The 16,656-nt window shown below is 42.8% G+C and overlaps 1 protein-coding gene across 8 annotated transcripts in view; it reads left to right on the forward strand.

Annotated features, from left to right (window-relative positions):
- Positions 1–16,105, forward strand: part of rnf220a (ring finger protein 220a) — a 143,424-nt gene extending 127,319 nt beyond the window's left edge. For 4 of the 8 annotated variants that reach the window (XM_036596486.1, XM_036596490.1, XM_036596485.1 and 1 more), the window contains 8 exons: positions 246–342; positions 454–540; positions 683–738; positions 1,060–1,150; positions 9,986–10,094; positions 11,248–11,400; positions 11,686–11,760; positions 13,961–16,105. In XM_036596486.1, the coding sequence (XP_036452379.1) occupies positions 246–342; positions 454–540; positions 683–738; positions 1,060–1,150; positions 9,986–10,094; positions 11,248–11,400; positions 11,686–11,760; positions 13,961–14,032 (740 nt within the window). In that variant the 3' untranslated portion in view covers positions 14,033–16,105. The remainder of the gene's footprint in view (positions 1–245; positions 343–453; positions 541–682; positions 739–1,059; positions 1,151–9,985; positions 10,095–11,247; positions 11,401–11,685; positions 11,761–13,960) is intronic. The other 4 variants (XM_036596492.1, XM_036596489.1, XM_036596491.1 and 1 more) reach the window with 1 other exon arrangement.
- Positions 16,106–16,656: the final 551 nt, after the last annotated feature.

Genomic DNA, 16,656 nt, shown 5'->3' on the forward strand with positions numbered 1-16,656 from the left:
ATATGTTTTTTGTTTTTTCTTTTTGTCTTTCTCTTTTTTCCTTTCTTTCTATGTGTGGGGCACATGTAGTGCCTGATGAAATGGGATGTCATGTTGATGTTATTAGATCTAGGATTTATCTTTAGCGCAGTAGATGGTACTCACTGAACAAGTCTGTGGAGGGGAGAAAGCGGAAAAGCTTTTAAGTATTTTTATGTAGAATTGGGATTTAATTAAAAGCCTCTCTTTCTTGCTTTGTTCAATAGGAACAGGCTTTGCCATGTGCACCACGAAGGAAAGCCATGACAGCGATGCTGACCTGGACGTGGATGGCGATGACACACTAGAGTACGGCAAAGCGCAGTATCCTTCATGCACGAATACCGGGCTTTCACAGCTTTGCACCACCACTATGTTTTGTGGCAAGTCTATAGCTAAAATTAAGTGTTGAGTTCCTTAACCCAGTGTTTTCAGATATACTGAAGCAGATATCATCCCGTGTTCTGGGGAAGACCAAGGGGAGACCAAAGAACGTGAGGCACTACGCGGAGCTGTCCTGAAGTGAGTGGCCCCTCCTTATATGTTCCTGTTTTTTTATTATGGTTTCATTAATAACAGTAAGAAACTGCCTATTTAGAGCTTTGCACCATGATTGCGTGCTAAATGTATGTTGCGTCTTTGTTTTTTGTTTTTTTCTCAACAGTGGTGGCATGCCATCCAACAGGATAACACCAGAATTCTCTAAATGGGCCAGCGACGGTGAGTCTCGCTTTGGTCTGCAGGTTTTCCACAAGTTTCTCATAGTCTAAGTGATGTTTCGTCATGAGCCATACTCCAAATAACACTGCCAAATGCCAGTTGTGCATTAATTTAATTATTTGTCTTATTGTTCTGTAAATATATCAGTTTGTTTTACTTTTTATGTGTGCTTTAATGAAACTTAATTGAAGAATTACAAAAGGAACATGTTTTTTCATTAAAAAATCTGTCATTTCATTAGATTAGTTGAATGGAGTATTGTGTGCAGGCCGAGACATAGACTTTTTTCCTCATTGTGACATAATATGGGTGTATCTGCAGAAATGCCATCCACCAGCAATGGCGAGAGCAGCAAGCAGGAAGCCTCGACGTCCACCGCACCTAGGACTTGCAAAAACAGTGAGATCGAGAAGTGAGTTTGGCCTTAGGTGTACACAGACACTGGACACACACCCACATACTCGCACACACTCGTGCCCCTGTCCTCTAGAGGCCTAGAGGCAGCCAGCATATTGGAGTGAGATGAGTTTGTGTAGGCACTGGCGGGTCATAAATGATGCATTTAGTGGGCTCATCTCTCTGGAGCAAGCCTCGATCACAGGGAGGGGCTCGGGGTATTGATCCCAGGCAGCTGAGTCTCGTCTGGGCCAGACTCCCTGGACGGCTTGCGAATGCTAATGCTCCCGCTTCGTTCTCCACCTCACACAGTATGCTGATAGCCATAGCAGAGCAGTTATTAGTCATGGTGAGGTTCTGATTGTGTGAAGTAACAGAGGAGGAGTCCGAAGCAGATACCATCTGGAAGAGAGAGAGACAGGAGGGACAGTTTAACCCCTTAAGTCAAATTATTCAGTAAATACCATAAAACTTTGAAGTTAAAAGAAAATTAAACCACTTCTTTGCAGTTGTCATTTCACATTTCATTTTTGCATCTCCCATTTCCAAATCTGTATAATTAATTTCAGTTTGCCACTGAATTGTAGACTTAGTTCTGCAATCCTAAACTCAATCCTGTCAGCCCTGCACTGTGGACGTGCAGAAAGGAAGGCACTAAGAGAAGTAGGTTTGGATTGGTACTGAGCTGGTGAGTCTTACCTCTCCAGAGAGAGAAAGCTAGGGAGAAGGCTTCAGTGGTCTAGCAGGCTGCCCTAGGCTGCAGACGAATTTAAATAACCTGCCTCGTGTGAAAAGGCCAGCCCCTCTAATTCCCTCATCTCCATGTCCTCATCCATATTCCTCGACAAGCACGCAGCCGCAAAACAATTTCCCCCCTGCGAGGGTGGGGGGGCAGCCTCTGCATGGGTAATTGGGGTCAGAGCTCCTAGTTGTGTGTGTGTGTGTGTGTGTGTGTGTGTGTGTGTGGGGGGGGGTGCTGATTGCCTTCTTCTACATGCCTACATCAGAACTGTCCCGTGGCCGCTCCATTTCTCTTGCTGTCTTTGGGTCACACGTGGGGCAGCAGCTCGGCTCTCCTAAGGCCCTGCTTTCTCCTTGTGTTGGAATAACCAGCACCAAATCACCAGTGTCAGACTTCTCCACCTCAACCTTTATATATATATAAAAATTTATATATAATTTTGGTAAGCATCTTGGTTCCAGATCAATGTTTTTAGTGAATCATTTATGAAATCCAAATTATTCTGTTTCGGTTAAAATAATGCAGGCCAGTCTTTAGCCACGTCACCTAAGAGGAAATACAAAGCCTTGCAAAGGCTTAAAAAAAAGATTTCATAGATTTCCTTGCACGTTCTGTTTTGTCCTTTCATTTATTTAGTCTTTCTCTGTGAGTACTGTTCTCATGGGAGAGCTGTCCACTACAGCTGAATCAATCTGCCCATCCCTGGGCCTCATATTAAATATCAGAGAAGTAGTGAATAGGCAGAGCAGATCTAGCTCAATTGCTTTCTCCCATCAGTACACTGGGAGCAAGTGCCACCTGCCTTCAAGGTATATCACTGTGTGTGTATCAGAAGGAACAGCTTCAGCTGCTACACCATGACCGTTGTGGAGTGCCTGTTTAAGGGCATTTGCCATGTAAACAGGGAGGAAAATGCTGTTAAAGTTGTGTGTTTGGGGGGAAATTGCATTTATGCATGTTCGATATGTCAGACGGAGTGTGTGGAAATGAAGGTGTTAGTCAGTGGCGTTGAGAACACTGTCAGAGTGCTTGTGTGTGTGTGTGAGTGTGAGATGGCCTGTGTGTGGGTGTGTGAGTGGGAGGATGAAGATGGACGGAACAGTGGTCCTAAGTGATGCAGCAGAAGCGTGACAGCTTAGATTGATTGATTCATTGCTTTCCCCGCAGTGTCTCTCTCTCTCTCTCTCTCTCTCTCTCTCTCTCTCTCTCTCTCTCTCTCTCTCTCTCTCTCTCTCTCTCACACTCACACTCACACACACACAGAGAGAGAGCTCTACAGCACGTTTAGGCAAGGCTGAGCGTGTGCATGTGGGGGGGGGGGCATTAAGTGTTTTAGCATGCTGGGGAATGAATCATTGCAGCTGTTTGATGTCGGAGCAGGAGAACAAGCAATGAGTGCAGCCCCCCTCTATTAGCTTAGCGCTTAGCTCCAGACGTGACACACACGCACACACTCGTTTATTTAATATCTCCAGCAATATTTCTCTGGGGCTGCTGCTCATCTCCATCCATCTATCTATCTCTCCCTGACAGCAAGCCTCTCTCTCCTCTGAGGTGCTTCCTTGCTCTCTGCCGTCTGATTCGATCTGCTAGTGCACGGGATGTTACGCTATATCGTGTTATGGAAGGGGAGGCAGACACAGTTCTCTGTGATTATATCATTAATCAGGCACTGAGGGGTCATGGAGGGTGGAGAAGGGGTAAACTGGTGGGCAGGGGGGTTGTTTTACCATTCTTAGTTCTACACATGATAGCAGTCAGACATTTGTGGTACTGTTCCCTATGCTCTGCTTGTCATGTTTGAGTGTGCTTTTGAAATTTTTAATTTTCGATTGAGTTTTCCATAAGGTAAAGAAAATAAATACCTCAAAAGGTTCTGTTAACGTTAAACATTTATTACTACTTTAAGAATATTTTCAAGATGCAGCTTTCCCAAACTTGTTAAAAGCACATATTTTGACCAAAGGGTGGTTTAAAAAGCTGAAAGGTTTGAGTAGGAGGGGTGAAATGTGTACGTTATACAATTATTTTCAAGGTAGTACTAGGGTTGGGCGATAAAATGATAACGATAATTATCACGATATAAATTTTTCTCGATAGAGCGATACGACATGTTCGATAAATGTTCGATATAATACACCATTCTCACCCTTCCACATTCAGTGAAAGCCTTGGTGGTGTTTTCTACTGCAAGAAAGCGACACTACTCTGCTGTTCTGAGTTTTTCTACATGATTAGAGAGGGAGGGGGCCACGAGTAAGATGAGTCTTTAGTAACAGAAACGCGGAGTTATACATTCCCTTTTTGAGTGGAGCGACTGGCGATCTGTTCTCCTGTGACCGAGTGTAAGTGACAAGGTCAGTGGTGTAACTATACTGTCCTACAGCAAACTCACCTCTTTCCTAACATCCTAACCAGCTTTAGCAGCGTTAAATCACAATCACAATCCTCACAACTACAGCACTGTTACAGCGCTCAGTCATATTTTAGTATTAGTGCATTCACCAGCAACGAAAGTGAAAGAAAGAAGTGGGTTCATGTAAATTACAGCCCTGATTTAAACAAAAGTAAACTGTGGAAGCTGTGAGGCATTGGAGAGCGGGAGAGCGGTAGCTTTCCAGGCTAGCTGTTTTTAGCAGCTGGCTAACTTGAAGCAGCGCTCTGTCACTCACACAGCATGGAGAATTGATGATACTGTAGATCAAACAAGACACACAAGCACCGCTTTCAGTTTAAACATACCTAAAAAGAGGACTCCGTTTGTCTGGTGTTAGATATATTGAGGTTCACCCCTTAAACTACTACAGTTGAATAGAGAAATCCAGTCGTCGCTAGCTGGTGTCTGAATACTGTGATGTCATTTGTAACGGGGTAGCCGAGCGCTCGTCACCAGCTAAAAATAATCTGTTTTCTTTCTTAAATTATGACTATTACAAAAATAGCCATGCTTTTCCAGCTGGTAAAAACAGCTCACCAGACACTTTCTCCCACTCTCCCATGACAGATCTGTGAAATGTTCCACTGTTTGCTGAGTGTTTGTTGTGTTCCGACCATACAGGATAGTTTAAAACAGCAATTAACCACCCAGGAGCAAAAATCAGCCTTCAAACTTGAAAGAAATAATGATTTTACATTTATCGCGATATGTATCGATATTGAACGATATGAATTTTGTTTATCGTGATAACATTTTTGGCCATATCGCCCAGCTCTAGGTAGTACTATTATAGATATTGTCCCAAATACTTACGTGTGTAATATTGTTTTTCAAATAAACCTGTTTAGTCTTTATTGCAGTATGATTGCAGTATTTTTAAATATTCTATTGTTGGTTTCTAAATATTACAAACCAATAAAGAACAAATGCTAATTTATGTTAAAAAATATTTTGAAAAGCTAAACACCCTCCAATATAATAGCAGCATATTCCAAAGTGTAATGTATACGGTGCTTGTATTTCTGGGTTGTGGTTTATATTATACATTATGTATTGATTAAACATTACTTTTTTGTGTAATGGCTTTTTTGTAATTGGCACTACTTTTACGGAACAGTTCTCCAGATCCTAAGAGCTCACTTCAGGCCCTGGATGCAAACATATGGGTATAGCCAGGCGATGATTTTATTTCCAATTTCCTGAAGCAGAGGGCCTTAATCTTAGTGCACTTTAAAGAGGCCAGACAAGAAGCTGAACGATTCCACTACAGCGGGAAACGCAAAACAATTTCCCCGCTTTACTGTTTGCAGAACGTGTGCTTTTCAATCTGCAATGAAAATGAGATTTGTCTGCTTTAGTTACAGTGATTCATTGTGGATGGTCAACGGGTGTGTGTGTGCATGTGAGACAGAAGTGGTGGGCGTGAGAGGGAGAGAGGAGGCTTGAATGTAGCTTTACATGGTGGAAGGGATGTAGGAAAAAATCTCCGTGATGAATTCAGCATGCTTTCTCTGGACTGGATGCTTAGTGATGTTGGAGGGGTCAGGGGTCATCTCTGGCCCCGCTTCAGTCTGTTCTTCCACGACAAGATAAATTAAGCATCCTATGCTGGTTATCACCGCCAAATGTCTTGCTCATCTTGAAACAATGCAGAAGGTTTCTGTACCGCTTTGCAAATAACTGAATCTTCCCTGAGTTTCTGACTGATGACTGTTCTCTTCTCCTGCTGTTTTTTTGCTGCTGTACCTTTCTTTGAAGAAGGCCTCCACCGTGTATAGGTTTTCTTCCTGTGTCCAATATCATAGGATGCAGTGTTACACCAACGTAAGGCACAAATGTTGCTCAGTTGTGTAATTTATCATGGACCTGGCTTGTAACTCACATCTAACAGACTGAAGATTCTCCCCAAGCTAGCACTACTAGCACTCAAATAGCTTTTAGTGCTTCTTATCAATGATTCTGGGTGTCTATATGTTTTTAGGTTATCATCAAGTTTATTAGGTTAAGTTATTAAGTTATGTTATTAAAGGTTGTATATATATACAACATTAACATTAATATAGCAGGAAATAGTTATTTTCTATGTGAAGGCAATGGTGAGATGAGAACACTCCCTCTTGTTGTGTTGTAATCTGAGCTTCTGTGTTTTTTTGTTTTCATAGTCAGTCTGGCCGTGAGTGCATGTTAGTCCCGCCCTGTGAAAATGTTGGCCCGCTCCACATTTTGTTTTGACCTCTTCACACAGTGACCGCCCACACAGCATTGTGCATGCACCACTTAAGATGGAACGGGAAAATTCAAACAAGAAGCTGAATCGCCAGAATGTAGTCCTAACTGCTGCACCTTTTAAGGTGGAACAGGAAAATTCTTACAAGAAGCTGGCCAAAAAGAAGGTGACGTAAGCTTCACTGAGAGTTAAAATGCATGGAAAGGGATGAGGAGGTTGCTCCTGCTTGACAGGCATTTTCTTGTAATGATTGATAGATTTACTCAGAATAATCAAAAAGACAGACACTGAGGCGCAGCACCTCCATCCATAAGTTGAAACAGTGACCAGTCAGATTTCACTGAAAATTTATTGCATCCGTGCATCTATGTGGAACTTGTAGAACTTGTAATAGATAGACCCATGGCTGGCTAAACTTGAACCATGACAGCCCTCCTGTTACATTAAGGGCCAGCTTTGATAGGCAAGGCCCACGCTCTGGTTACCACTGAGAATGGAGTGAGAAACAGCTTTAAATGCCTTCTTTGTGCCTGAGCCTAAATACCTAAACATGTACTTCTCTCGGGTTAGTAATGCTCATTATGGATATCTTGCTGTGAACATTGATTTCTCCTTTATTCAGTTTTGTCTGGCCCTTCACTTTTACATTGCCTCTGTCTCATTTGGCTTGCAAACTAGTGGTTTCAGCTATGGAAGTGTGGAGCTGATTTGTGGCCTTGTGAAAAGCTCTATTGAAATAAATGTCCACATACTAGCACCAAAATGTGCAGAAGGGCCCACACATACTTGGCTGGCCTTCTGCAGTCCCAGAAGTATCTCACCAGAAAGCACTGCCTAGAAAATCACAGTGCCTGTCCACAATAGCTGGTTGGTGCTGATACAAAGACAGTGCCTTTGCACTAAAGAGCCAGCAGTCAAATTGCAAAGCCTTTCTGCAGTTATTTGTGTCCTTCCAGCATCACTCTCTGGCTGAGCCCATGTCACTCTCCCCAAGACGATATCAAGGCATTATCAGCCTACGTAAAATTTGGCAGTGCTTCATTCAGTGTGTGTTGTCTGTTAAACGCTTGCTTAATGTCTCCATCCAAACTCTCTCACTGCACGCTCATCAGCAGGTAGATTATTTTCTGCCTCTGTGGGTGAGCTCATCCTGCCCTCTCTGTCTCGTGTGTGTGTGGGTGTGGGTGTGTGGACCTATAGTAAACCAAAGCCCAGCACTCCATCTACTCTCTGCACATAAAGACAGATTAAAACCCCCTTTTATTACCCGAGGGAATTAAATAACTTTTAGAATGTGGTTTTCTATAAATCACTAGTCAATGAATATTCATGGCAGTGCATGTGAGTGGGGTTGGACTTTATTGGGGAAAAGTTCCACTTGGTGCCGGCCTGATGGCAGAGTGCAGCACGGCGTTTTACGAAGCCGTTAAAGGAAAACAGCGGGCATGGAGCGTGGTGCATGCACACTCCTCTGTCTGCTTTATAAGCAAGCACGCTAATCAAGGCTAAATGCTTTTTTACAAGCTGCTCACTAATAAGAAGAGATTTTAAAGCTTTATGGTCCCTGTGCTGATTGTAGGCCTACAAATAGCTGACCGGCAGTCTGTCCAGCTTGTCCAGCTCTCCTTGGCCAAGGTCTTCACCCAGCCCTTGTGACTTTGGGAGCTATGCTATGAATGCCACTGGGGAAAGGCTTACACTGAGGCATCAACTCAATCTTCACCCACATAACCTAGATACAATATATTTAGACTTCATCATCATTCTTATCTTTTGGGAGATTTTTATTAGATTGATAATTCTAGTCCAGTTCTGGTCCTAGATGGCAGGAGTCCTGCAAAATGTAGCGATTTCCTGGTCTCATGGGCTAGACATGGTCCCATAGTGAGAATACACACATGGGCACAACTTGTTAAACCTTTGGTGTTTTTTCCACTGCCAGCAAGGGTACGCCACCTCTAAAACCACCCTCAAATTCCTCTGTTTGTTCCGTCCTCTTTTAATGTCCAGATTACAGACATGAACTTGAGCAAAAGTACCTTGTGACATGCTGCCGTTAGCTAATTGACCAGTTTTTCCCATGTAAGAGCTAATGTTTGTTTTCACTGAATGTAATGGATTTTCTGCACGTGATACACACCTGCATGCTTAATTTGAGTTTGTCTGACTTCTTGACCATGCTAAATTATGCGTACATCGTTGCCCTGTACGTGATGCCTTCATGAGGTGTTGGATTACTTTAGAAATTTTACCTTCAGATTTTTCCCACCCACCTTTAGCCCAAAATTTCTCATTGTTGTCCCCAGACCTTCTTGCTTCGAGATCATGGCTGGCCCTGTGAGACTAGTCAGTGTCTTGCTTAAACACATCTACTAAACCTAAATACTGAGTTAAAGCAGGAGTGTTTAAAACCAATTTGTGCTAAACAAAAGCCCTCAACTGAATTTATGGTAATACGTTGATTAGTAGATTACTATTATTTTTGTTCTCATCACAAAGTATTTGCTAATGAATCGTATTGACATACTGAATAGCTTGCCTTTTTGCACACCCCACTTTCATTCACAGCATATAGAAGACGTTCTCTGAGCAGTTTATCATTCAGTATCCCACCATGCATTATTCCCATAATCTCTACACCTGTTGTCCTGGTTGCAGCGCAGTCTGAAGTGCGGGCTCTTGAGGAAGCCTATGATTCTTCGTCTGCATGGGTATTGTTCTCTCCGTTTGGCATTATAGGGGAGCTGGCAGTCCATAAACAGCTCTTCCTGCCTCTTAATGACCCCTTTCCTGATTTACATCCCGCTTACTGAGAGGCCCGTGTGTGCATTGGACGAGTTCTCACTGTGGGGGGACACAGGCATGTAATAAATGGTGCTATCGGAAAAGCCGGCGAAACGGGCAGGCACTAATCGGGGGGAGAACGCCTGGGAGAACGCTGGTGCACCTTCCAATCGATACTGTAGATCAGCGCTCCATCTGGCTGGAAAATGAGCGGATCACCATAAACATCTCACCAAGCACTGTGCTGCACAATCAATGGCAGCCATATTGATTTAGTTATTGCTAGTTCATATGCTACGGACAGTGTTAAATGTACATTCACCAGCCCTTGGGCATTCATCAGTGGATCTTTAGTGAGGGCTCAAGATGGACAGATGGGGTTGGTTAATTCGCTCTTAGAGTATTGCCTTAAACACCATGCTGTGTGAAGAAGTGATGCCTGAACCAGCCAGTTCTTTAAACCTTTTTTGAAATTCTCGAAACTTCAGAATTTTTACAAAATGGTCTGCATTGAAATTTTTATTTTGATGTTGTGTAGAGTTAAAAGGAAAATGATTAGATCACTGTAAACATGGTACCATAGTGACAGAAAAGCTATGATATGATTTTAGTTTGGTGGTATGTAATGCCCTGATTGACCATGAGCTTTGTAACTCTGCAGAATCACAGAGGACTCCACAGGGACCACACTGGAGGCACTGAAGGCACGTATTCGAGAACTGGAGAAGCAGATCCTCCGAGGAGACAGATACAAGTGTCTCATCTGTATGGTAAGAAGACGTTGCATGATCACATGGCATATTTATGCACTCCCTTGGTTTGCCTGTTTTGCATGCCATCTTCATGAATGTTGAACATCCTCATAATTTCCTAGCAATTATACATCAAGTAGGTAGACGTTTTGTGGTGGTATTCTGCTTTTTTTACCAAAGAGAGCAAAGCATGACCGCAGAATGAACGCTGAAAGATTTTGCGCTGCCATGGACCTTCAGGCAACAATGACTGCAAAAGTCATCTTGACAAAGAAAAAACTGGTAGATTAATGCCCTCAGAGGGCAGCGGTTCCCTTCTGTAGAGGCCGGTTGACTGTACTGTACTCTGCTGCACCCCTGAGAATTCGTCATTTGGATTTTTTTTTTTAGGCTTGTTTTTGTTCATATACATTTTTGTGCATTTTATACATGGGGCAATTCTAATTTTCTTTGAGCTTTACAGGCCAGTTCTACAGTTTTTATGTTCTCAGTCACATTGCATTTAGGGAGCCAGTGGTATTCATCGGTGTAGATCTACTGCCATCTTCTGTTCACATTAGCTGTTGCAGGCCTCCCAGCTTGATCCACATGCGTAATTCTGCCCAAGTGAAAATGGGATGTGTTTACTCCTTTAGAAGGGATGTTAATTTCTGACTTTACATGCATCAGGAAATTTCACACTTAACTAAGATTCAGTTTGATTATTTTGGTCCCATTCAGAGATTGTTTTAAAAATACGTGGAGTGCACAGATATAACCAGTGGAACTGTGACATGTTTTTTTTTTTTTGTTTGTTTTGGTTGGTTTACATTGGAGAAAAACCAAAGATTTTTATTGGGCAAAAACAAGCAAATATTTTACTGAACATTATTTGCACATAATTATACCATTATACCATTCCAAAATCAGTGCAGCTCAGACATCACCTTAAAATCGATGCATCATATATTTTTTTACACCCTGTAGTAACGTATAAACGTGTGCCTAAAGGTCCCGGCTAAATGTCCCTATGAAACACAACAGAAGCTCTCCTCCATCATCCTCCACTGCCTTTCACATTGTATGTTGTGTTGCCCACTTCCACATCCTTGCGTTAGCTTTTTTCGGGTGTGTGTGTGCGTTGTAGTGGGCGCGTTCTCGTTCTCAGTGGCGCTCTTGCGTGTCCCTGCAGCGGAAACGATTCCCAACAGGGCCTGACGGCAAGGGCGGGGGGCTGGCGAGGCACGGGGGCGCAGAGGCCCCACCCCTGGGCTCTGGCTGCTGTTTTTACAGAGGCTTCATCCCAGGCAGCAGCGCGATTAAGAGGCTACTGCCACTCCGGAGGGTAAGCCTCTCTGTGCCCCCTACCCACAGACCTCAACCCGCCTTGCCCATCCCCACCCTGCACTGGATCATCACACACTCATACACACACGCACACACTCCTGCAGTGCCCCTTCACTGCCTGCCCATCCTGCGTGCTGTGCTACTGCTGCTGCCTGCTGGTGACGTCTCATTTGGGTGTGTTTTTGTTAGGCATGTATGGTGATTGTGTATCTGTGTGGTGTTTGCTGTTGTGTTTGTTAGATTTAGGATAACAGATGTTTTTTTTTTTTTCACCCCCCAACAGGACTCCTACACAGCACCCCTCACTTCCATCCAGTGTTGGCATGTCCACTGTGAAGAATGCTGGCTTAGGACTCTGGTGAGAACCCTGCATCTCCACACAGAGCTGGTCACACAGCAACATGACAACACGTATCTGTAACCAAGCTTTTCTCTCTTTTCTCTTTTCTCTTACCTGTCTCTGCTGGACATCTCTCTCACCATGCCTTTCATCCCAAGACTTGAAATTGCTGCCGTTTACAGTCCCCATACAGCCAATTCAATATACACATGCACACACACACAAACACATGCAAATAGATATGTCCTCTCTTCGTCTGTCCTCCTACGCACTAAGCTCTTTTCAGCCACTCCTCTCAGGGAAGCCGAGCCTATTCTGCTGCTACATGAGGAAGCAATAAATAAATGTTTCACAGCCTCAGCCCTTTTTCAATATGTGTTAGATTAAATCAGCCTTTTTCCTGTCCTCTCTTCACAAGACCCTCTATGTACAACACTGATGAAGGGAAAGGGGAGGGGGGCTGGTCAGAGAATTGTGTGTGCCATAGAGGCTCGTTACTAATGTGGGCATTAAAACTGTTGCCTGAAGACAGCAATAAAAGCAGCACGCTGGGGCTCCTTGCGTCTTGATCAAAGTAAATGCGTGTAATTTGGTTAGAGACAGCGCTCCTGCACATAGCCGAAGGAGGAGCCTGTTGTAAAATGCAGGTAACCCTCACGAACCTGAACAAAGGAAATACAGTAGATGAGAGAACCAGGAGTAATTGGACAAGGTTTCTGGAGTACAAAGCAGTAATATGGATCTGCATGAGCACTGGTACAAGAAGACCAGAGGTATAGTTACATTATACACAAGTATAGCAGCTAAGAAACGAATTGGGATTTGTATAGTCTCACTTAAGAACGCAGTTACATCAAAGAACGTTTTTCCTTCTCTTGTAAAAATATTGCATTGGAGATTGGAGTCCACTTCTGAACAGGCTTTAGAATTTTGATGTCCTCTATAATAAATTAAAAAATCTGTACAAAACATTTTCGTCTGTACTACAGCAGTGAAAAGTGAAACACTCCTCTGTGTGTCTCTGTATGAAGTTCCTAATAGTGAGGTGACTACCAAGAGCTATTTTAACTAGCCTTGTAGGTTGTAACTGTATTGACTCCATAATGTCTATTATTAGAAAATAAGTGAGAAAAATTTTGAATCAGTCAAACTAAACGGTAAAAAATCAAGGATTGTAGTACATGAGTGTGCGAAATTTATGTAGGCATGATCCTTCAAATTGAAAGCATACCTACTACATGACAAACCACTCATTAGAAAATGCACATCAGACCCAAAACTGAGTAGAATAATAAATGAAAAATTGGCCCGGATATCGCCTAGAAACCAGTATTTTGTTGGACCCTGTTGGGCTCAGGTCGGATATCAGACCTCTAGACTACAGCACTAGTTAGGATGTCATGCTGTATTATTTAGTCACCTACTGTCTGAGGGAGAATGTTAACATTACTGACCAGAGAGAGAGACATTTCTGACAGAGAGAGAGAGAGTCCGAAGTTTATGTACTGGCATCCCCAGTTCCCAGACGCCTGTATTTGCTCACAGCTGTGTGTTCTCTTGTCTGGGGCAGAAACTCCTGCTCCTTCTCTTCTGAAGTGAGCTTGTGTCTGTCCTAGTGCTGTGTGTGTTAGTGTTTGAGTTCAAGACAGGCCGTGTGTGTGCACAGTGGCTCTGTGGCAGAGGTGTGTGAAGGCTCTGCATGGAGATTATCAACAGTGGTACAGAAATTCCTCATAGTTATGCCACTGTCTGCACGTCCATCCCTTTTCTCCGTTCCCTCTATTTCTAGTAACAGCACACTAAATGAGGAATTTCTGTTTCTGTCTGACAGGAAGAATATAGCAGTTTACCTCTATTGGGCTTAGCAAACTTCACTCTGCACACGTGTTTTCCAGTATGCTTTTTGTAACACCGTTTATTAACGGTTCAGACTTTCTTAGCTGACTCTAATGCTACGGCATTCAGCCTGTACATTTGCATACACTCTCCCCATATTACAAAAGATTTTGGAGTGATCCACATTAAGCCTTGGTAATATGGCCAAAAATAACAGGTTGAGGAACAGAACAGCTTCACATGGCCTGATCGGGAGCTTTCAGGCCTGATACACATGCTGTTTTGCCACTTTCTTTGCCATTTTCCACCCATTTTGTTTTATGTCAAGGACAATAAACTGACCAGGCTGTCTCCCTTTTTTTTCTTTCTTTTTATTCAACAGGGAAACAAAAAACTCTGCCCACAGTGCAACACCATCACTTCACCAGGAGACCTTCGACGTGTTTATTTGTGAACTACCTGGTTGATGCCTGCATTTCCCCCTTTCCTTTTTCAAACTCCATTTTTGCTCTGGTGGACTTCTGTTTTTCCCCACCACCCTTGCCCCCCCCCTTCCCCCACCCTACCCCCACCCTACCCCCAACGACTGAGAGAGGCAGACCAGGCTCACACTGATATTAAAGGCGAACCTCTGATGTAGCGGTGGACTCCATGGGGACTGCAAATGGACTTAGCATTCCCTCCCTAAAGCCCGAGCGCAAAGCTTCTCTCTCTCCTCGGCGGACCTGTGACACTGCTCCCTAGTGGTGATCCATGTATGGTGCGGGTCTAAGCCATATGTTCCTGTCCAGTCACATTTTCTCTGGAAGGACGACACCACCTCTTCCTTACCACAATGAAGGAGCGTGCCTCACCTGTTCCACTCCTGCTGCAGCTGTGTGTATGTGAACGCGTGTGTGTGTGGGACGTCCCTCAGCAAGGCCACTGAGCTTGTCTCTGGCTGGAACTCCACCCTGGCAGAGACTAACTTACAAAAAAAAAAACTAAATGAATAAACAAATAATAGTTAACTCTCCAGCTTTCGTTCCCAACAACCAACCTCAACAAGCACCTGCTGGACCTCCAACCTCCCCCCCCCCAGGGATATGTCTTGTGTTTTCTTTTCTCTCCCCCCCAACTTACACTTCTTTTGTGGTGTTCTAGTGAAGTCAACCAAATTCGATGAACCAGTGCAAGCACATGTAATATAGTCTATGTATGTTTACAGTGTTGTGAGTAAATGACATAGAAAATACACTTGTATACACAAACACAACGCACACACACTCAAAAAAGGGAAAAAAGACATGACAAAACTCAACACACACACAGAAGTATATATTAATAAAGTCCAATTTTAGTTGGGGTGGTGTTTGGGTGGGAGTGGGAGGGGCTTATGTTTCAATCTTGAAAAAGAAAACCCTCTGTATTTTTAAACAGATGTTGTTGTCTTGAGGTTAAAGTTGTATTTCATTGTACAGGAAGAAATTTAAGTAATATTAATAAGAACTACTCAAACTAGGCTTTAAAGATTTAGGCTGTACATTTTTTTCCACTCAAATATACAGTATAAACTGTAGATTCAAATCTAAAGCAAGGGAGAGTATTTTTTTTCTTTGCTTTTTTGTGTGAAATGGAAAGACTGGCTTTCATTTTCCCTTAATTACCCTGATAAACTCTTCCAATAACAAAAAACAGGCAAAACTCTCTCAGAGGATTAAAGTAGCTCATTCATCTTCATTTCATTAGGTGTAAATTTGGTACATCCAGGCACCTAAGCAGGTGCGCTTCTGTTCTTCCTCTCAGAGATAGGCTCATGTGAACATGTGAAAAAGAATTGTTTTGACATGCTTGTTACTGGGATATGTTCAGATTGTTCTGGACACAACACAGATGAAAATGCTTTTATTTTTTTTCCCTCTCACAAGAAGATGGGTTTATTTGAATTGACAGATGGCCTGGTCCCTAAGCTCTCTCCAGGAATGAGGAATGGTGTGTTTTTGTATTTGTACAACTATGTATTCTGTGATTTTTCTGTATTGATGTAAGCAAGAAAAAAAAAAATCAAGAAAACAAAGTTCATTGCTGATCCGAATACAACAATAAACAGTCAAATGTTTCTTTGGAAATAACTTTCTTTTCAAGTATTTTGTTTTTGTTTTTCTTTTCTTGTTTGCACAGTTACCTCAGAGAACAATGGTAATACCACCTGTCTGCTCCCTCTCCCCACCCCCCAGTTCTTCATTTCTGTAAATAAACCCATCTGTACAAATGAGCATTTGAAGTTATGTAATCCTGATAGGAGGCAAGGCGGCATAAAGCTAATCATTAAACCTATCATGGGTTCTTGGTCAGAAAGGATAAAGTCACTCTCTTTTTCTCTCTCTCTCTCTTTTTGCCAGAAAATAAGGTTCTGCCCCAGAGATGAAAAACTGCACAAAATGATTGTGTGAGCTGATTTGTGTCCTTGTATAATTCTTGGAAATGGTACTTGTCTTACCCGTTTGTAAACTACATTTGACAGTAATTAAATGATTGTACACCTGTACCAGCTATCCTGTTCTGGCCTTATTCCCAGGTCCACTGCTGCTAATCATGGGCCCTTAATTAATTAATTATTTATTTATTTATTTATTTGCTTATACCCACATATGATGCTACTGTTGCTAATAATGAATGATAACATCATTAGGATTATTGACAAGACCATGCAAGTTGGGTTTTTTGTGTGTTTGTCACCCTTTAGCTTCTTACTGTAGTAAGATTGAATGAGTGAGGTTATGTCAGGATAGTTGTTCCTGTCCCCGGTCATGGAATTCCCTTCCCTGAACGTTTTGCTGCTCCACTGCTTTTATAAACCTGATCCAAGTTCTTATGTAGTTATAACTGAAGTTCAGGGGGAGGAGCATGCCTGAAACCCCTCCTTCTTCCAAGGGTATGGCCTTCTAGCTACAGGCAGAAGCTGCCCAGAACTCCTGCCAAGTTTTCAGAGTTCTTTCCCCTCCCTCAATCAGTATTCCCTCATACTACCGCTGCATGTTGAAGGCGTGATCTGAACTCACAAAACTAATTAACAAGCCCTTCTTTAGGGGACAGGGC

Source organism: Colossoma macropomum, unplaced genomic scaffold (genome assembly GCF_904425465.1).
Source record: "Colossoma macropomum unplaced genomic scaffold, Colossoma_macropomum, whole genome shotgun sequence".
Lineage (NCBI taxonomy): Eukaryota > Metazoa > Chordata > Actinopteri > Characiformes > Serrasalmidae > Colossoma > Colossoma macropomum.